Source organism: Bombina bombina, chromosome 3, assembly GCF_027579735.1.
Source record: "Bombina bombina isolate aBomBom1 chromosome 3, aBomBom1.pri, whole genome shotgun sequence".
NCBI lineage: Eukaryota > Metazoa > Chordata > Amphibia > Anura > Bombinatoridae > Bombina > Bombina bombina.
This window is the reverse complement of record NC_069501.1, coordinates 1,224,588,653-1,224,610,094: the sequence shown is the minus strand read 5'-3', so window position 1 is coordinate 1,224,610,094 and position 21,442 is coordinate 1,224,588,653. Positions and strand designations below refer to the sequence as shown.

Sequence of the window (21,442 nt, the reverse complement as noted above, 5' to 3'; positions counted from 1 at the left end):
CACTGAGGAAGGACCTTCTACTTCAAGGGCCCTTCCTTCATCCAAATCTCGTTTCTCTTAAGCTGACTGCTTGGAGATTGAACGCTTAATTCTATCTAAGCGCGCGTTTTCGGAGTCGGTTATTGAGACCTTGATTCAGGCTTGTAAGCCTGTAACTAGAAAGATTTTCCACAAGATATGGCGTAAATATCTGTATTGGTGTGAATCCAGAAGCTACTCTTGGAGTAGAGTTCGGATTCCTAGAATTTTGTCCTTTCTCCAAGAAGGTCTGGAGAAGGGCTTATCTGCAAGTACTTTGAAGGGTCAAATATCTGCCTTGTCTATTTTGTTGCATAAACGTCTGGCGGATGTACCAGACGGTCAATCTTTCTGTCAGGCCTTGGTAAGAATCAGGCCTGTGTTCAAACCTGTTACTCCTCCCTGGAGTCTTAACCTTGTTCTTAAAGTTCTTCAACAGGCTCCGTTTGAGCCTATACGTTCCTTAGATATTAAGATGTTATATTGGAAAGTTTTGTTTCTTGTTGCAATTTCTTCTGCTTGTAGAATCTCAGAGCTCTCTGTGTTGCAGTTTGAGTCCCCTTACCTTATTTTTCATTCGGATAAAGTAGTTCTGCGTACTAAGTTAGGGTTCCTCCCTAAAGTGGTTTCGGATAGTAACATTAATCAAGAAATCGTTGTTTCTTCTTTGTGTCCTAACCCTTCTTCTCATACAAAACGTCTTTTGCACAACCTAGATGTGGTGCGTGTGTTGAAATACTATTTACAGGCGACTAAGGATTTCCGCCAGTCTTCTGCTTTGTTTGTTTTCTCTGGGAAACGCAAGGGTCAGAAAGCTACAGCTACTTCTCTTTCTTTGTGGCTGAAGTGTATAATTCGTGAGGCCTATGAAACTGCTGGGCAGCAGCCTCCTGAGAGAATCACGGCTCATTCCACGAGGGTTGTTTCCTCTTCCTGGGCATTCAAAAATGAAGCTTCTGTGGAACAGATTTGCAAGGCTGCAACTTGGTCCTATCTACACACTTTTTCAAAATTTTTCAATATTTTTGCCTCGGCTGAGGCTTCTTTTGGGAGAAAGGTTCTTCAAGCAGTGGTGCCTTCCATTTAGCTTCCCTGTCTTGTCCCTTCCTTATCATCTGTCTCCTCTAGCTTGGGTATTGATTCCCAATAGTAATTAGAGATGATCTGTGGACTCACCCTGTCATTAGAAAGAAAACAAAATGTATGCTTACCTGATAAATTTATTTATTTCGTGACACGGTGAGTCCACGGCCCGCCCTGTTTATTTACGGGTCTTTTTTGTGTTGTAAACCTCGGGCACCTCTGCACCTTGTTACTTCCTTTCTCTCTTTTTCCTTCGGTCGAATGACTGGGGTTGGAGGGAAGGGAGGTGATATTTAACAGCTTTGCTGTGGTGCTCTTTGCCTCATCCTGCTGGCCAGGAGTGATATTGCCAATAGTGATTAGAGATGATCCGTGGACTCACCGTGTCAAGAAAGAAATACATTTATCAGGTAAGCATAAATTTTGTTTTACTAGTCAAGGGATTGGGGAGGAAAGTTACTAGTCCACTCAAGGGTAAAGATAAGACAAAATTAAAAAAGCCAATTTCTTTTTACTTATCCACTGCAAAAAAATAAAATATTTATATTCAAGCATTATTAAAATGCATTATTCCAAATAAAGATCTCTAGAGAAAGTAGAAAATGCGCCTTTACATATCAGTTATTCATAAATTTGAAAAGAAAGCAGATTAATAATCATAAATTCCACTTATTGTTTGTTTTTTTACTTCTCTAAAGTGAGGATTACATGACCATCTCTACTTTTCTCCAGGCGTCAACTGCTCAGATGATGATGAGAAGCCTCGTAAACGTAGACGCACAGACTCCACTAGTTCCTCTCCTGTAGTACTAAAGGAAGTGCCCAAACCTTCCACACCGGTGTCAAAGACCATCACAATGCCTGTGACTGGGAGCCCCAAGATGAGCAACATTATGCAGAGTATAGCCAACTCCTTGCCCCCTCACATGTCACCGGTGAAGATCACTTTCACCAAACCCACCACTCAGACCACAAACACCTCCACACAGAAGGTCAGTAGAAAGATTAGGAAACCACTTTAATTGGAGAAAGCTCTATTGAAGGAATTTTTGTTTGTTGATCTCTCTTTACCAACTACATCTTTTTGCTTTATTATAATTCACACACTTTTTTGCAAACCATCTTGCCACATTTTTATGTAAGCAAAACTAGTCCCTCACAATTGTTTCTTCAGATGTGTAAACCGGTAATAGTAACTGGGGTCAGGTCTGGTGAATTTGGGCTGGGCGATTCTGCAATTAGAATCATTTTTCAGCCATGGCAGCCATGGAAACAAAGGTGTTTGTACATAGAGGCAGTGTCTCGGTTGGACCAGCACTTTGTGATTCACCACTTTTCTTTTCATTAACTGCTTTGCTCATTTTTTTAATTAACTTGACATAGTGGTCATCTGTTATTGTCTTTCTACACTGCAGAATATGTCATCCAAATTCCCTCTACATCCCAAAACTCTCTTTCTGAGGAGAGGAGAGCCATGGTGCTTCTTCTATTACTTGGATTGTGCTTTTGACTGCATTATCCATGACTCAACCATAATGGAAAATAGTCTGTAGAAATCTTCAGGATTCCTGTGAATTTTTTCAGACGTTCTTGTGAACAACCCTTATATGTCTTTTCTGGTCTGCAGTCAACACTTGTGTATCCATTAGGATGATTTTTCAATGTCCAAAACACTAGAGTTGACTGTACTGTGCCATATGACGCACCTTTTGAATTTGTCTTTGGTCACCTGTCACCATTTCATGAATTTTCTCCATACTTCTGTCACCCAACAACAGTTGCCACTGAAAAGAGTGTGAGGGGCATCTTCACTTATCTGTTTAAACTAATTATACCATGTTTAACTGTGGACAAGATGGAGACGTCTCGACCATATAACATTATTGAAGTTCATTTTTTTTTTTCATCATTTGTCTTATTTCATGCAAATTCACACAAAATGTCCTTTTAATAAGAAAATGCTTTTATATACGTAATAAAAAGGCAGTGAATTTCCAACTAGTAGACTTTTTTTTTTTTTTCTTTTCTTACAAATTTAAAAGTTAATTTAATTTTCTTCTGTTAAGTGTGATCAGTCCACGGGTCATCATTACTTCTGGGATATTACTCCTCCCCAACAGGAAGTGCAAGAGGATTCACCCAGCAGAGCTGCATATAGCTCCTCCCCTCTACGTCACTCCCAGTCATTCTCTTGCACCCAACGACTAGATAGGATGTGTGAGAGGACTATGGTGATTATACTTAGTTTTATATCTTCAATCAAAAGTTTGTTATTTTAAAATAGCACCGGAGTGTGTTATTACCTCTCTGGCAGAGTTTGAAGAAGAATCTACCAGAGTTTTTGCTATGATTTTAGCCGGAGTAGTTAAGATCATATTGCTGTTTCTCGGCCATCTGAGGAGAGGTAAACTTCAGATCAGGGGACAGCGGGCAGATGAATCTGCATAGAGGTATGTAGCAGCTTTTATTTTCTGACAATGGAATTGATGAGAAAATCCTGCCATACCGATATAATGTCATGTATGTATACTTTACACTTCAGTATTCTGGGGAATGGTACTTCACTAGAATTACACTGTAAGAAGTACATAAAGCTGTTTAATAACTAGAAATTATGTTTAACGTTTTTGCTGGAATGTAAAATCGTTTTCATTTGCTGAGGTACTGAGTGAATAAATGTTTTGGGCACTATTTTTCCACTTGGCAGTTGCTTAATCTTTTTTCTGACAGTTTCTGTTCTCTCTCACTGCTGTGTGTGAGGGGGAGGGGCCGTTTTTTGGCGCTTTTGCTACGCATCAGATATTTCAGTCAGCAGCTCATTGTATTTCCTGCATGATCCGGTTCATCTCTACAGAGCTCAGGGGTCTTCAAAACTTATTTTGAGGGAGGTAATTTCTCTCAGCAGAGCTGTGAGAATTATAGTTGACTGAGACAAAAAACGTTTATTCTGTAATTTGTTTCCTGCTTTCAGAATTTGTTATCTTTGCTAATGGGATTAAACCTTTGCTAAAGTTGTGTTGTGTATAAGGATTGAGGCTATAACTGTTTCAATTTATTAATTTTCAACTGTCATAGATCTTCTGTGCTTCTTAAAGGCACAGTACGTTTTTAATATTATTCTAATTGAATTGTATTCCAAGTTGCAAGTTTATTTGCTAGTGTGTTAAACATGTCTGATTCAGAGGAAGATACCTGTGTCATTTGTTGCAATGCCAAAGTGGAGCCCAATAGAAATTTATGTACTAACTGTATTGATGCTACTTTAAATAAAAGTCAATCTGTACAAATTGAACAAATTTTACCAAACAACGAGGGGAGAGTTATGCCGACTAACTCGCCTCACGTGTCAGTACCTGCATCTCCCGCTCGGGAGGTGCGTGATATTGTAGCGCCGAGTACATCTGGGCGGCCATTACAAATCACATTACAGGATATGGCTACTGTTATGACTGAGGTTTTGGCTAAATTACCAGAACTAAGAGGTAAGCGTGATCACTCTGGGGTGAGAACAGAGTGCGCTGATAATATTAGGGCCATGTCAGACACTGCGTCACAGGTGGCAGAACATGAGGACGGAGAACTTCATTCTGTGGGTGACGGTTCTGATCCAAACAGACTGGATTCAGATATCTCAAATTTTAAATTTAAACTGGAAAACCTCCGTGTATTACTAGGGGAGGTGTTAGCGGCTCTGAATGATTGTAACACAGTTGCAATACCAGAGAAAATGTGTAGGTTGGATAAATATTTTGCGGTACCGGCGAGTACTGAGGTTTTTCCTATACCTAAGAGACTTACTGAAATTGTTACTAAGGAGTGGGATAGACCCGGTGTGCCGTTCTCACCCCCTCCGATATTTAGAAAAATGTTTCCAATAGACGCCACCACACGGGACTTATGGCAAACGGTCCCTAAGGTGGAGGGAGCAGTTTCTACTTTAGCTAAGCGTACCACTATCCCGGTGGAGGATAGCTGTGCTTTTTCAGATCCAATGGATAAAAAATTAGAGGGTTACCTTAAGAAAATGTTTGTTCAACAAGGTTTTATATTGCAACCCCTTGCATGCATTGCGCCGATCACGGCTGCAGCGGCATTCTGGATTGAGTCTCTGGAAGAGAACATTAGTTCAGCTACTCTGGACGACATTACGGACAGGCTTAGAGTCCTTAAACTAGCTAATTCATTCATTTCGGAGGCCGTAGTACATCTTACTAAACTTACGGCGAAGAATTCAGGATTCGCCATTCAGGCACGCAGGGCGCTGTGGCTAAAATCCTGGTCAGCTGAAGTTACTTCTAAGTCTAAATTGCTTAATATACCTTTCAAAGGGCAGACCTTATTCGGGCCCGGGTTGAAAGAGATTATCGCTGACATTACAGGAGGTAAAGGCCATGCCCTGCCTCAGGACAAAGCCAAAGCTAAGGCTAGACAGTCTAATTTTCGTTCCTTTCGTAATTTCAAAGCAGGAGCAGCATCAACTTCCTCTGCACCAAAACAGGAAGGAGCTGTTGCTCGCTACAGACAAGGCTGGAAACCTAACCAGTCCTGGAACAAGGGCAAGCAGACCAGGAAACCTGCTGCTGCCCCTAAAACAGCATGAATTGAGGGCCCCCGATCCGTGATCGGATATAGTGGGGGACAGACTTTCTCTCTTCGCCCAGGCTTGGGCAAGAGATGTCCAGGATCCCTGGGCGCTAGAGATAATATCTCAGGGATACCTTCTGGACTTCAAATACTCTCCTCCAAGAGAGAGATTTCATCTGTCAAGGTTGTCAACAATCCAGACAAAGAAAGAGGCGTTTCTACGCTGCGTACAAGAGCTCTTGTTAATGGGAGTAATCCATCCAGTTCCACGATCGGAACAGGGACAGGGGTTTTACTCAAATCTGTTTGTGGTTCCCAAAAAAGAGGGAACTTTCAGACCAATCCTGGACTTAAAGATCCTAAACAAATTCCTAAGAGTTCCATCGTTCAAGATGGAGACTATTCGGACAATTTTACCTATGATCCAAGAGGGTCAGTACATGACCACTGTAGATTTAAAAGATGCTTACCTTCACATACCGATTCACAAAGATCATTATCGGTACCTAAGGTTTGCCTTCCTAGACAGGCATTACCAGTTTGTGGCTCTTCCATTCGGATTGGCTACAGCTCCAAGAATCTTCACAAAGGTTCTGGGTGCTCTTCTGGCGGTACTAAGACCGCGGGGAATCTCGGTAGCTCCATACCTAGACGACATTCTGATACAAGCTTCAAGCTTTCAAACTGCCAAGTCTCATACAGAGTTAGTACTGGCATTTCTAAGGTCACATGGATGGAAGGTGAACGAAAAGAAAAGTTCACTCGTTCCACTCACAAGAGTTCCCTTCCTGGGGACTCTTATAGATTCTGTAGAAATGAAGATTTACCTGACAGAGGACAGGCTAACAAGACTTCAAAGTGCTTGCCGCACCCTTCATTCCATTCAACACCCGTCAGTGGCTCAATGCATGGAGGGAATCGGCTTAATGGTAGCGGCAATGGACATAGTACCCTTTGCACGCTTACACCTCAGACCACTGCAACTGTGCATGCTAAGTCAGTGGAATGGGGATTACTCAGACTTATCCCCTTCTCTGAATCTGGATCAAGAGACCAGAAATTCTCTTCTATGGTGGCTTTCTCGGCCACATCTGTCCAGGGGGATGCCATTCAGCAGACCAGACTGGACAATTGTAACAACAGACGCCAGCCTTCTAGGTTGGGGTGCCGTCTGGAATTCTCTGAAGGCTCAGGGACAATGGAGTCAGGAGGAGAGTCTCCTGCCAATAAACATTCTGGAATTGAGAGCAGTTCTCAATGCCCTCCTGGCTTGGCCCCAGTTGACAACTCGGGGGTTCATCAGGTTTCAGTCGGACAACATCACGACTGTAGCTTACATCAACCATCAGGGAGGGACAAGAAGCTCCCTAGCTATGATGGAAGTATCAAAGATAATTCGCTGGGCAGAGTCTCACTCTTCCAAGAAAAAACAATTTGGCTGACAAGATCACCTATTCATACAGTCCCCAAAATTATGTATACTATGTTGGGAAAAGGTGCTGGTACTTAGGGAGTGTAATGGCACATGTGATAAAACACGTATGTGATACACAACAAAGTTGTTGTCAATTAATTCCTTGATACAGTTCAGCCTGTGTGTTTAGAGCAATATAGTTGTTGAATAGTGAGTTGATGCATACACCGCTTCATACGGTACAATCCGTGTAAGACACTGGGTAACAGAGCTTAATATTGTGTAGTGAATTACTTAGCCAATTATACAGCAATATATAGCAATCACCGCCCTGCCACAGTGTTATCCGTGTACTCACAGTCAATTCTGAGGGAGACTGGCGACTCCGGTGATCCTGGGCTGTCTCGCGGTTCCTTCCTCTGGGTTTACTTGCGGATATGCCTAACACCGCTCGCCAAACAAACTCCTCTCCAACAGGTAGATCCAAACACACACAGGCCTTGGCGTGACTCACTGCTGACGTTAACAATCCTGATTGGTTAACCGTTGCACACCTTCCTTCCTCCCATTGGACAATAAGTACCAGCACTCACTCCTTTAATCCGATCCTCGGTGAAACGGCAAAATGAATCCAAAAATGATAGAACAGGTCCGGGGTCAGATTTAAAAAAATCAAAAACTTTATTGTAACAATTTAAAATCCAAACATGGGGACAGAACACAGAAAGTCCAAAACACCTAGAACTGTGGCTTACGCGTTTCGGCCTTAGCCTTACTCATAGCCAATATCACATTGCTAATCAATTCAGTTTAAAAAAGGCCCCCCTGGGCTGTGATTGGTTCAAAAACAATAGGCGTGTTTGAACTTTGATTAGTTTCCTGTGAAACTTAACAAGTGTCAACTACAAGTCAAACCAGCATAATAAAGCAATGATTATAAGGCATTTCACAGACAAATATATATAAACGAATAGAACTGCAAACACTGTATATCGGCTTTCTCTAATGTAAAACCTAACCTTTAGAGTTATCCTAATGTATCATATTGCAGTGTTTATAAATTGAAACTGACCTGTTACTAATAAAAGTTATACCAGTCTCAAATATGTAATACTCTATGTATATATAAATGACTATCCTAAAGCTGTAAGTGAAAAAATGTCAATAAGTGTACAGCAAACCCAATCTATAAATCTATGGATTAAATGTTGTTAGGTGTATCAAAATACATATGTCAATGAGTATGACTTAATGCCTAAGGATGGAACAAATACATAAATCAGAATGAAATTTTAATTTAATTTTAATATACTCCTTTGAATCCAAAAGAGCTAAGGGATATCTGTCTGAATTATTCCCAATAATTAATTAGATCATATTGGGAATTTAAGCCTTTGGGGTATCTGGTTTCCAGCTGGAAAATCCAGAACATTTCTCGTTTTTCTAACAGTTTTTCTTTGTCACCCCCCCTCTGGGGGGTAATCACTTGTTCAATGGCCTTCCATCTTAGTGAAGCAATACTATTGCAATGTTTTGTGACAAAGTGCTGCACAATTGGAGTGGTTGCTTTACCCACTTTGATGGTACTAAAATGTTCCCGCATACGGGATCTTACGTCTCTAGTCGTAAGTCCTATATATTGGACCTGACATTGTGTACACTCCAACATATAAATGACATTGCTAGATGAACAGTTAAGACATCTTTCAATGTCATATGTTTTGCCTGTGACTGTAGAGGAAAAGGTAGTTGTTATATCCATATAATCACATGGTTTACACCTGGTGTGTCCACATCTAAACATGCCCCTATGTTGTAGCCATGAACTAGTTGGTTGTTTAGTAGGTTTTAGTTTGGAAGGGGAGAGTATGTTGCCAAGTGTACAGGCCCTTCTGTATGAGCATCTCAGACCATTATCAACAGTGTCAATTAATTTATCATCCGCCCTTAACATGCCATAATGTTTCCGAACTATACCACAAATTTGTTGGTATTGAGCACTAAATGTGGTAACAAATGTGACTCCCTTATGTTCGGATGAGGCGATATCACCACTTTTAGGGGTGAGCAAAGATCTTCTATCTAGGTGTTTAACCTCATTTATAGCCTTGGTTATGTCTGAATTTTTGTAGCCCCTCTCTTTGAGGCGACTCACTAGATCTTCCGACTGTTTTTCATATGTTTGTGGATCAGAACAGTTTCGTTTAAGTCTAATCAGCTGTCCCTTTGCTATCGCATAAGGGACATGCTTAGGATGGCAGCTCCGGCCATGTAACAAGGTATTGCCCGAGATCGGTTTCCTGTAACTACTAGTTACAATCCTGCCATCAGACATGCCCCTCATCGTGATATCAAGGAAGTTTATTTCATAGGGTTCTATCTCAAAAGTGAACCCAAGATTGAGATCATTATCATTGATCCAAGTCATAAACTCAGTGATGCTGCACCTGTCCCCCTTCCAAATAAATAGAAGGTCATCAATGAAACGCTTATAAAAAGCAATTTCATTGATGTATGGGTTGATTTGTGTATAGACGTGGGACAGCTCCCACCAACCTAAGTATAGGTTGGCGTATGAAGGTGCAAATTTGGCACCCATAGCTGTCCCACGTCTCTGCAAGAAAAACTCACCCTCAAATTCGAAATAATTGTGGGTCAACAAAAATAGAGTGACCCTCAATATAAAATCCTGATATGGTATGGAAAAATTGGTTTGTTCTGCCAAAAAATATCTCAAAGCTTGTATCCCCTTATCATGTGGGATCATGGAATATAACGATGTTACATCCACTGTGACCCACATGCTGTCAGTACTCCATTTCTCAGACTCAAGTAATTGTAACACATGTGTGGTGTCTTTCAAATGACTGGGTAACTGGGTGACCAATGGCTGTAATATCGCATCCAACCATTGGGATACATTTTCCGTGTATGACCCAATCCCGCTGACAATGGGTCTACCCTTCACACCCTCCAAAGATTTATGAACCTTCGGAAGGTGATGAAAGATAGGAGTGACAGGGTGGTCGACCAAAAGATAGTCATAGGTGTTTCTGTCTAGGAAGCCACTCTCCAGGCCATCATCCAAAAGATCTTTGAGTTCCTTTTGGAAAAACCATATGGGGTTGTGGTCAAGTTTTATATAACTCTCTGTGTCTAACAGTTGCCTGTTGGCTTCCAGTATGTAATCAGACCTATTCATGACAACCACCGAGCCACCTTTGTCAGCTCCTTTCACCACCAACGCTTTGTTGTTCTGAATAGATTTTAGGGCTGTTTTCTCCTGTTTAGTCAAATTGTTAGTAGTACATATATGCGTATTTTTCAAGCTAACAAGATCCTGCTCTACCCTTTTATAAAAGGTTTCTAAGACATTGCCACGTGAATGAATTGGATAAAATTTAGACTTGTTTCTAAATCTGACTTGTTTATCCACTATTTGACTGGGGGACAGAGAGCCCTCATTCAAAAGACTATTGAGATTGATAACATCACATTGTTCTGAGAAAGATAGGGGCTGACTCTGATCATCCACTCTCCCATCTGATGATGGAGTAGAATTGTCAGAGTCCTGGAAGTGCTTGCGCAGAGTTAAATTCCTTATTAGTTTATTGAGATCTAAGATGGTATTAAAAAGGTTGAAGTCATTAGTTGGAGCAAAACCTAAACCGTGGCTCAAGACTTTAATTTGTATAGGGGTTAATGCAACATCTGATAGATTAATAACTTGAAAATTTAACGTCTCCGTTGGGATCTGTTTGCTCTCTGAGGGTACCTGGGTTCTGAGGTACCTGTTGCCCCTCTTCCCCTCCCTAGGACTTGTGGAGGGATTGAAAAAACCTGTTCAATAGCTCTGGAATCCTGTACTGTCCTATTGTCTGAACTCATGGAGCCCATACCCATATGTGTATTGACAATAGGTGGAGGAATATGGTAGTTTTGATATGACTGTCCACTGTGATAAGTGTTTGATGCTGTATTTTGTTGTATGTAATCGTATTGTGATGGTCCTGGCTGTTGAAAAGATGTAGTACCTGAGGGCATTGTCATGTGTGCACGATCATCATAAGGTCTAAGTCTAGTTTGATTGTCATTAGGTATGTCATTGATACTTCTGTATGAAGATACTTGCGTATTATTTGGTTGTTTCAGAATACCTTGGGGAACTATAGGAGCAGTGTGTTGAGCAGTGTCTCTATTGTATGTCTGAGAGTCATCGCCTCCTGAATCTCCCTCACTATCACTGAATGTAACCTGTCTACTATTTCTCCAGCGTCTATTGCGTCTATTGCGACTGCTACTTCTCTGTCTGTTCTGTTGTTTTCTGGCAATAAATCTCTGCTGTTTATTCCAAATATAAACAGTGTTGGCTTGATAATCACTATTATCCCTGATGAATTTGGAATGTTTATGTTCCATTATCTGCTGTTTCGTGTCTGCTACAACCTTTGAAAGCTGTTCATCAAATCCCTTAAACTGACTATCCTGACTTCTTTTGTTTAGCTCATTTTGTATCTCTGCAATATCTGTTCTAAGCATTTTGAGCAAATGGATCTTATACCCAATCAATAACATCATCAGTTTCAGGGAACAGTCAGTTAAAGTCTGATTCCAATCATCAATGAAAGATTTATCATTAGTCTCAAAGGATGGGAACTTTTGTATTCTCATGCCCCTGGGTACCATCTGTTGGGAATAATATCTTTCTAAAGTCCAGATATCCCATTGTAGTTTATGTTCTTTGATTAAATTTGTTTCCATATCCATAAACAAAGTATTTAATGTCATGATAGTCCTGTCTGTAGAAAAAACCTTATCAATGTCTTGCTGGAGACAATCCCTCTCAGTCACTGGAATGAGGGAATAGTAGATTTGATTCTGTTCCTCCATGTTAAATAAGGAGCACAAGTATGAAAAAACTTGTAATGTATGACACAGGTGCTGTCCACCAAGACACAGCCGATTTGTGCCTAATATATATCCAAGAAAAAACAATTTGGCTGACAAGATCACCTATTCATACAGTCCCCAAAATTATGTATACTATGTTGGGAAAAGGTGCTGGTACTTAGGGAGTGTAATGGCACATGTGATAAAACACGTATGTGATACACAACAAAGTTGTTGTCAATTAATTCCTTGATACAGTTCAGCCTGTGTGTTTAGAGCAATATAGTTGTTGAATAGTGAGTTGATGCATACACCGCTTCATACGGTACAATCCGTGTAAGACACTGGGTAACAGAGCTTAATATTGTGTAGTGAATTACTTAGCCAATTATACAGCAATATATAGCAATCACCGCCCTGCCACAGTGTTATCCGTGTACTCACAGTCAATTCTGAGGGAGACTGGCGACTCCGGTGATCCTGGGCTGTCTCGCGGTTCCTTCCTCTGGGTTTACTTGCGGATATGCCTAACACCGCTCGCCAAACAAACTCCTCTCCAACAGGTAGATCCAAACACACACAGGCCTTGGCGTGACTCACTGCTGACGTTAACAATCCTGATTGGTTAACCGTTGCACACCTTCCTTCCTCCCATTGGACAATAAGTACCAGCACTCACTCCTTTAATCCGATCCTCGGTGAAACGGCAAAATGAATCCAAAAATGATAGAACAGGTCCGGGGTCAGATTTAAAAAATCAAAAACTTTATTGTAACAATTTAAAATCCAAACATGGGGACAGAACACAGAAAGTCCAAAACACCTAGAACTGTGGCTTACGCGTTTCGGCCTTAGCCTTACTCATAGCCAATATCACATTGCTAATCAATTCAGTTTAAAAAAGGCCCCCCTGGGCTGTGATTGGTTCAAAAACAATAGGCGTGTTTGAACTTTGATTAGTTTCCTGTGAAACTTAACAAGTGTCAACTACAAGTCAAACCAGCATAATAAAGCAATGATTATAAGGCATTTCACAGACAAATATATATAAACGAATAGAACTGCAAACACTGTATATCGGCTTTCTCTAATGTAAAACCTAACCTTTAGAGTTATCCTAATGTATCATATTGCAGTGTTTATAAATTGAAACTGACCTGTTACTAATAAAAGTTATACCAGTCTCAAATATGTAATACTCTATGTATATATAAATGACTATCCTAAAGCTGTAAGTGAAAAAATGTCAATAAGTGTACAGCAAACCCAATCTATAAATCTATGGATAAATGTTGTTAGGTGTATCAAAATACATATGTCAATGAGTATGACTTAATGCCTAAGGATGGAACAAATACATAAATCAGAATGAAATTTTAATTTAATTTTAATATACTCCTTTGAATCCAAAAGAGCTAAGGGATATCTGTCTGAATTATTCCCAATAATTAATTAGATCATATTGGGAATTTAAGCCTTTGGGGTATCTGGTTTCCAGCTGGAAAATCCAGAACATTTCTCGTTTTTCTAACAGTTTTTCTTTGTCACCCCCCCTCTGGGGGGTAATCACTTGTTCAATGGCCTTCCATCTTAGTGAAGCAATACTATTGCAATGTTTTGTGACAAAGTGCTGCACAATTGGAGTGGTTGCTTTACCCACTTTGATGGTACTAAAATGTTCCCGCATACGGGATCTTACGTCTCTAGTCGTAAGTCCTATATATTGGACCTGACATTGTGTACACTCCAACATATAAATGACATTGCTAGATGAACAGTTAAGACATCTTTCAATGTCATATGTTTTGCCTGTGACTGTAGAGGAAAAGGTAGTTGTTATATCCATATAATCACATGGTTTACACCTGGTGTGTCCACATCTAAACATGCCCCTATGTTGTAGCCATGAACTAGTTGGTTGTTTAGTAGGTTTTAGTTTGGAAGGGGAGAGTATGTTGCCAAGTGTACAGGCCCTTCTGTATGAGCATCTCAGACCATTATCAACAGTGTCAATTAATTTATCATCCGCCCTTAACATGCCATAATGTTTCCGAACTATACCACAAATTTGTTGGTATTGAGCACTAAATGTGGTAACAAATGTGACTCCCTTATGTTCGGATGAGGCGATATCACCACTTTTAGGGGTGAGCAAAGATCTTCTATCTAGGTGTTTAACCTCATTTATAGCCTTGGTTATGTCTGAATTTTTGTAGCCCCTCTCTTTGAGGCGACTCACTAGATCTTCCGACTGTTTTTCATATGTTTGTGGATCAGAACAGTTTCGTTTAAGTCTAATCAGCTGTCCCTTTGCTATCGCATAAGGGACATGCTTAGGATGGCAGCTCCGGCCATGTAACAAGGTATTGCCCGAGATCGGTTTCCTGTAACTACTAGTTACAATCCTGCCATCAGACATGCCCCTCATCGTGATATCAAGGAAGTTTATTTCATAGGGTTCTATCTCAAAAGTGAACCCAAGATTGAGATCATTATCATTGATCCAAGTCATAAACTCAGTGATGCTGCACCTGTCCCCCTTCCAAATAAATAGAAGGTCATCAATGAAACGCTTATAAAAAGCAATTTCATTGATGTATGGGTTGATTTGTGTATAGACGTGGGACAGCTCCCACCAACCTAAGTATAGGTTGGCGTATGAAGGTGCAAATTTGGCACCCATAGCTGTCCCACGTCTCTGCAAGAAAAACTCACCCTCAAATTCGAAATAATTGTGGGTCAACAAAAATAGAGTGACCCTCAATATAAAATCAATATAAAATCCTGATATGGTATGGAAAAATTGGTTTGTTCTGCCAAAAAATATCTCAAAGCTTGTATCCCCTTATCATGTGGGATCATGGAATATAACGATGTTACATCCACTGTGACCCACATGCTGTCAGTACTCCATTTCTCAGACTCAAGTAATTGTAACACATGTGTGGTGTCTTTCAAATGACTGGGTAACTGGGTGACCTCTTGCCACCTGTCAGCAATCCACATCCCGGGAGTGGAGAACTGGGAGGCGGATTTCTTAAGTCGTCAGACTTTTCATCCGGGGGAGTGGGAACTCCATCCAGAGGTCTTTGCCCAAATACTTCGACGTTGGGGCAAACCAGAGATAGATCTCATGGCGTCTCGACAGAACGCCAAGCTTCCTCGTTACGGGTCCAGATCCAGGGATCCAGGAGCAGTCCTGATAGATGCCCTGACAGCACCTTGGGACTTCAGGATGGCTTACGTGTTTCCACCCTTCCCGATGCTTCCTCGATTGATTGCCAGAATCAAACAAGAGAGAGCATCAGTGATTCTAATAGCACCTGCGTGGCCACGCAGGACTTGGTATGCAGACCTGGTGGACATGTCATCCTGTCCACCTTGGTCTCTACCTCTGAAACAGGACCTTCTAATACAGGGTCCCTTCAAACATCAAAATCTAACTTCTCTGAAGCTGACTGCTTGGAAATTGAACGCTTGATTTTATCAAGACGTGGGTTTTCTGAGTCAGTTATTGATACCTTAATACAGGCTAGGAAACCTGTTACCAGAAAGATTTACCATAAGATATGGCGTAAATACCTATATTGGTGTGAATCCAAAGGTTACTCTTGGAGTAAGGTTAGGATTCCTAGGATATTGTATTTTCTACAAGAAGGTTTAGAAAAGGGTTTATCTGCTAGTTCATTAAAGGGACAGATCTCAGCTCTGTCCATTCTGTTACACAAACGTCTGTCAGAAGTTCCTGACGTCCAGGCTTTTTGTCAGGCTTTGGCCAGGATTAAGCCTGTGTTTAAAACTGTTGCTCCACCATGGAGTTTAAACCTGGTTCTTAATGTTTTACAGGGCGTTCCGTTTGAACCCCTTCATTCCATTGATATAAAGTTGTTATCTTGGAAAGTTCTATTTTTAATGGCTATTTCCTCGGCTCGAAGAGTCTCTGAATTATCAGCCTTACATTGTGATTCTCCTTATTTGATTTTTCATTCGGATAAGGTAGTTCTGCGTACTAAACCTGGGTTCTTACCTAAGGTAGTTACTAACAGGAATATCAATCAAGAGATTGTTGTTCCTTCTTTGTGCCCAAATCCTTCTTCGAAGAAGGAACGTCTACTGCACAACCTGGATGTAGTCCGTGCTCTAAAATTTTACTTACAGGCAACTAAGGAATTTCGACAAACGTCTTCTCTGTTTGTCGTTTACTCTGGGCAGAGGAGAGGTCAAAAAGCTTCTGCTACCTCTCTTTCTTTTTGGCTTCGTAGCATAATTCGTTTAGCTTATGAGACTGCTGGACAGCAGCCTCCTGAAAGAATTACAGCTCATTCTACTAGAGCTGTGGCTTCCACTTGGGCCTTCAAGAATGAGGCCTCTGTTGAGCAGATTTGCAAGGCTGCAACTTGGTCTTCGCTTCATACTTTTTCCAAATTTTACAAATTTGACACTTTTGCTTCATCGGAGGCTATTTTTGGGAGAAAGGTTCTTCAGGCAGTGGTTCCTTCTGTATAAAGAGCCTGCCTATCCCTCCCGTCATCCGTGTACTTTTGCTTTGGTATTGGTATCCCAGAAGTAATGATGACCCGTGGACTGATCACACTTAACAGAAGAAAACATAATTTATGCTTACCTGATAAATTCCTTTCTTCTGTAGTGTGATCAGTCCACGGCCCGCCCTGTTTTTAAGGCAGGTAAATATTTTTTAATTTATACTCCAGTCACCACTTCACCCTTGGCTTTTCCTTTCTCGTTGGTCCTTGGTCGAATGACTGGGAGTGACGTAGAGGGGAGGAGCTATATGCAGCTCTGCTGGGTGAATCCTCTTGCACTTCCTGTTGGGGAGGAGTAATATCCCAGAAGTAATGATGACCCGTGGACTGATCACACTACAGAAGAAAGGAATTTATCAGGTAAGCATAAATTATGTTTTTCTTCCTCCTGTATCATGTGACAGCCAATCACGAAATGCATATACGTATATTCTGGTCCCTTGTGTACGAATAAATTGTTTTTTTTATTGAAGAATGCAAGTTTAGTTTTGACTTTAGTAATGTCAGACACCTGACATTATTGTGTTAACAATTGGGGTTAGGATTTATTGATCTACCCTTGTAAAACAGTCTGCAGCATAGTATTTCATTTCCCTTTTAAAGTCCAACACAAAACCACCTGTTGTGAAAATAAGATCTTTTAAAGGTGAATAATAGAAGTAAATTAGAAAGTTGTTTAAAATCACCTGCTCTATCTGAATCGTGAAAAAAAAAGTTTTGGGTTTCATATGCCTTTAAGACGGGGCATATTGCCACCCTTTGGAAAAAATAAGGTCTCATGTCTGTGCTTCGTGGGAGATATTTAAACGAGCCCTATTCCTGCTTATATAAAAACATCCTGGTTCATAGCGGTGCATGAGATCACTATTAGAATGCTGATCACATGTATTTTAGAGCGGATTATAACTCCTTATTCAAAATATTCTCTTCTTTCACATAATGTGTCATATAACCCTGTGAGGCTCTTCAGCAGCTCCTTTAAAATCACTGTTTTCAAGTGCCAAATGCATAAATGTAAGCACTGTTTGTTTATGTCTTTAAAATGTTTTGAGTAATGTAATATAAATGTTTTTTTTTCTTTTTCCAGGTTATAATAGTCACAACGTCTCCAAGCTCAACATTTGTCCCAAACATCCTATCAAAATCTCACAACTATGCAGCAGTCACCAAGCTGGTTCCCACCTCTGTTTTATCCTCCACTACTCAAAAACCACCTGTGGTCATCACTTCCTCTCAGGCATCTGTGATCGGCAGTGGCGGTAACAGCGGAGCCTCCACACCCATATCGTCTGGTAGCATTGCTGTGACCACAACTGTATCTGCCACTCCATCAATGGTCATGTCCACTGTGACACAGGGTGAGCATACAATCAAGCTTACTAAGAAGGGCAGTACGTGTCTTTACCTATAGACTAAACCAGTACATTTATTAACATATTCTATTAAAGTTATACGTTTCCCAGGCACCACTAATGGTGTTGCTTTATAAAAGGACAGTCTATACAAGTATTTTTATTGTTTTAAAAGATAAATAATCCCTTTATTACCCATTCCCTAGTTTTGCATAACCAACACAGTTATATAAATACACTTTTTACCTCTGTGATTACCTTGTATCTAAGTCTCTGCAAACTGCCCCCTTATTTCAGTTCTTTTGACAAACATCCATTTTAACCAATCAGAGCTGGCTCCCTGGAACTCCACGTGCGTGAGCACAGTGTTATCTATATGACACACATGAACTAACACTCTCTAGTGGTGAAAACTGTCAAAATACATTCAGATAAGAGGCAGCCTTCAAAGTCTAAGAAATTAGCATATGAACCTCCTAGGTTTAGCTTTCAACTAAGAATACCAAGAGAACAAAGCAAAATTGGTGATAAAAGTAAATTGGAAAGTTGTTTAAAATTACATGCCCTATTTAAATCATTAAAGTTTTTTTTGGGACTAAACTGTCCCTTTTAAACGGACATTAAAGTGCAAAAAAAAGCTTTGTGCTAGATCAATGACAAACATCTCTGTGTACCCACCAGCTAGCTTCCAGTTGTGCATTCCTGCTCCTTTACCTACCTAGGTATACTTTTCAACAAAGGATACCAAGAGAACAAAGTACATTTAATAACCAAATCAATTTTAAGAGACTTTATTTAGCGTTAACTTTCATGTTCTTTTCAAATTTAAAAACATTTTACAACCTCTAAATAAAATAAATAAAAAAGCACACCGACCTTCTAATTACTACATGTGTCCTTCTTTGGGGATGCCATGATTACCTTTGTGTTTAACCAGTTTGTGGGGGTAAAAATTACATAGCTCTCTAGGTCAGTAAGACAAAAATTACACGCATATCCCTTTAGGAAATGATATTTCTCTGCAGAAGCACTGATCTTTTTTTGTTCCTTTCTCTTTTTAAGGTGTCTGCACTTCCGCTGTAAAGATGGCATCTAACAGACTTCCCTCTCCCAAAAGCCTGGTTGCTTCCCCAAGTCAAATCTTAGCCCAGTTACCTAAACAGTTCCAGCAGTCCCCAAAGATCCATCAGATACCACAACAGGCATCTCCTCTGACACAGCCAACTTCACTCACTCAACCATCCGCTACTGCTCAGCCTCAGATTCCTCCAGGAATCAAACCCACGATACAGATAAAACAGGAATCCGGTGAGTGCATCTGTAGGATGGTTAATACACCATATAAATTAAAAAAAAAAAAAAAAATATATATATATATATATATATATATATATATATATATATATATATATATCCATTAAATATCCATTAAATAAAAAAAAAACTAATTTCAGCTATCCAAAGCAAAATTAATGAATAAGTTAACATGAATGCATTTAATGATAATAAATAAACATTTTTAATATCCGCTAATTTTAGCTTAATATTCGTTAAGATTTTATCCAGGTGGTCCGTAAAATCAGCCGGGTGGTGCACCCACTAAACAGATCCTTGGGACAACACTGATATGTGTGTGTGTATATAGTGTATGTGTTGTGACATAAAAGTGCAAAAAGTAAATGATCTGTTAGCATAAAGTATAAATGTAGCATATAAAATGTATATACTGAGCAAACTAAGATGAGATGAAAGTTATTTGTGCAGTTGTCATCTCTTCTAACTCATATAGTAGCCAGAGTATAAATAATTTCCTCCTATTTTTATTATGCTTAGGTGTGAAGATCATCACTCAGCAGATGCAGCCCAGCAAGATTTTGCCCAAACCGTTATCTGCAGCTTTACCAAATAGCGGTAATTCCCCCATCATGGTTGTGAGCAGCAACGGAGCAATTATGACTACAAAACTGGTCACCTCTACCGGCGGTAAGTCCTCTTTCTGACATTGATCAGAATAACACTGCTAAAGGCTCATCAAGATTATTTAATAAATAAAAATAGGTTTTAAAGGGACACTCCAGTCAAAATTAAACTATCATTATTCAGATAGAGCATGCAATTTTAAACAACTTTCCAATTTACTTCCATTAAAATAAAGTGCAGTCTTTTTATATTTAAACTTTGAGTCACCAGCTCCTTCTGAGCATGTGCAAGAATTCGCAGAATAAGCGTATATATGTGCATTTGTGATTGGCTGAGGGCTGTCACATGGTACGTGTATGCATTTGTGATTGACTGATGGCTGTCACATGGTACAGGGGGAGTGGAAATAGACATCATTTTTAAAATTGTCAGAAAAAAAATCTACTATTCATTTGAATTTCAGACCAAGTGATATTGCATTGTCTTGTTATTTTGCAATTGTTTAGGCAAATCTACTGTGTTGACTGGTCCTTTAAGGTTTTGGGACTGCAAGTAGTGAATATTCATAAGTAACTTGGGAGAATGTTATTTATAAACCACTCTGGTAGTTCTCTGCCTTCAGACTGCATGAATTCCAACCTCTTATGTTTTCTCTGAACTACATCAGGACTATATAGCATTGCATTCCAGTGCAAAAACTGCAAGTTCTAATTGGCTAGATAATATTTTCTGGCAAATTTAAAAGTTAAAGGGACAGTCAACACCAGAATGTTTGTTGTTTTAAAAGATAGATAACCCCTTAATTACCCATTCCTCAGTTTTGCATAACCGACACAGTTATAATAATACACTTTTAACCTCTGTAATTACCTTGTATCTAAGTCTCTGCAGACTGCCCCCTTATTTCAGTTCTTTTGACAGACTTGCATTTTAGCCAATCAGTGCTCACGCCTCGGTAAATTCACGTGCATGAGCTCTATGTTATCTATATGAAACACATGAACTAACGCCCTCTAGCTGTGAAAAACTGTCAAATGCATTGAGATAAGAGGCGGCCTTCAAGGGCTTAGAAATTAGCATATGAGCCTACCTAGGTTTAGCTTTCAACTAAGAATACCAAGAGAATAAAGCAAATTTTGATAATAAAAGTGAATTGGAAAGTTGTTTAAATTGCATGCCCTATCTGAATCATGAGTTTAAAAAGGGACAGTCTAGTCAAAATTAAAGGGATGTGAAACTTAAAAATGTTCTTTCGTGATCCAGACAGAGAAAATAATTTTTAAAATTTCCAGTTTATGAAGTTTGCTTTGTTCCCATGGTATTCTTTGTTGAAGAGATACCTAGATAGGTGTCTGGAGCACTACACAGCAGGAAATAGTGCTGACATCTAGTGCTCCTACAAAAGGACACATTCTTGCAAAACTACTGCCAAACAGTGCTCCAGACACGTGCACGCTCCTGAGCTTGCATCCATGCTTTTCAACAAAAGATACCAAGAGAACAAAGATGTTATAATAGAAGTAAATTAGGAAGTTGTTTAAAATGGCATGCTCTATCTGAATCAAAAATGTGGGTTTTATGTCCCTTTAATTCATTAGTTACAATACAATAATCATTTAAAGGAGCATAAACATTGT

General features: G+C 39.8%; 1 protein-coding gene across 2 annotated transcripts in view; it reads left to right on the top strand.

The window, feature by feature from the left end:
* EMSY (EMSY transcriptional repressor, BRCA2 interacting) overlaps positions 1–21,442 on the top strand; it is a 224,437-nt gene that overhangs the window by 22,780 nt on the left and 180,215 nt on the right. For both annotated transcript variants that reach the window (XM_053708699.1, XM_053708698.1), the window contains exons 7-10: positions 1,834–2,093; positions 17,621–17,891; positions 18,948–19,193; positions 19,719–19,868. In XM_053708699.1, the coding sequence (XP_053564674.1) occupies positions 1,834–2,093; positions 17,621–17,891; positions 18,948–19,193; positions 19,719–19,868 (927 nt within the window). The remainder of the gene's footprint in view (positions 1–1,833; positions 2,094–17,620; positions 17,892–18,947; positions 19,194–19,718; positions 19,869–21,442) is intronic.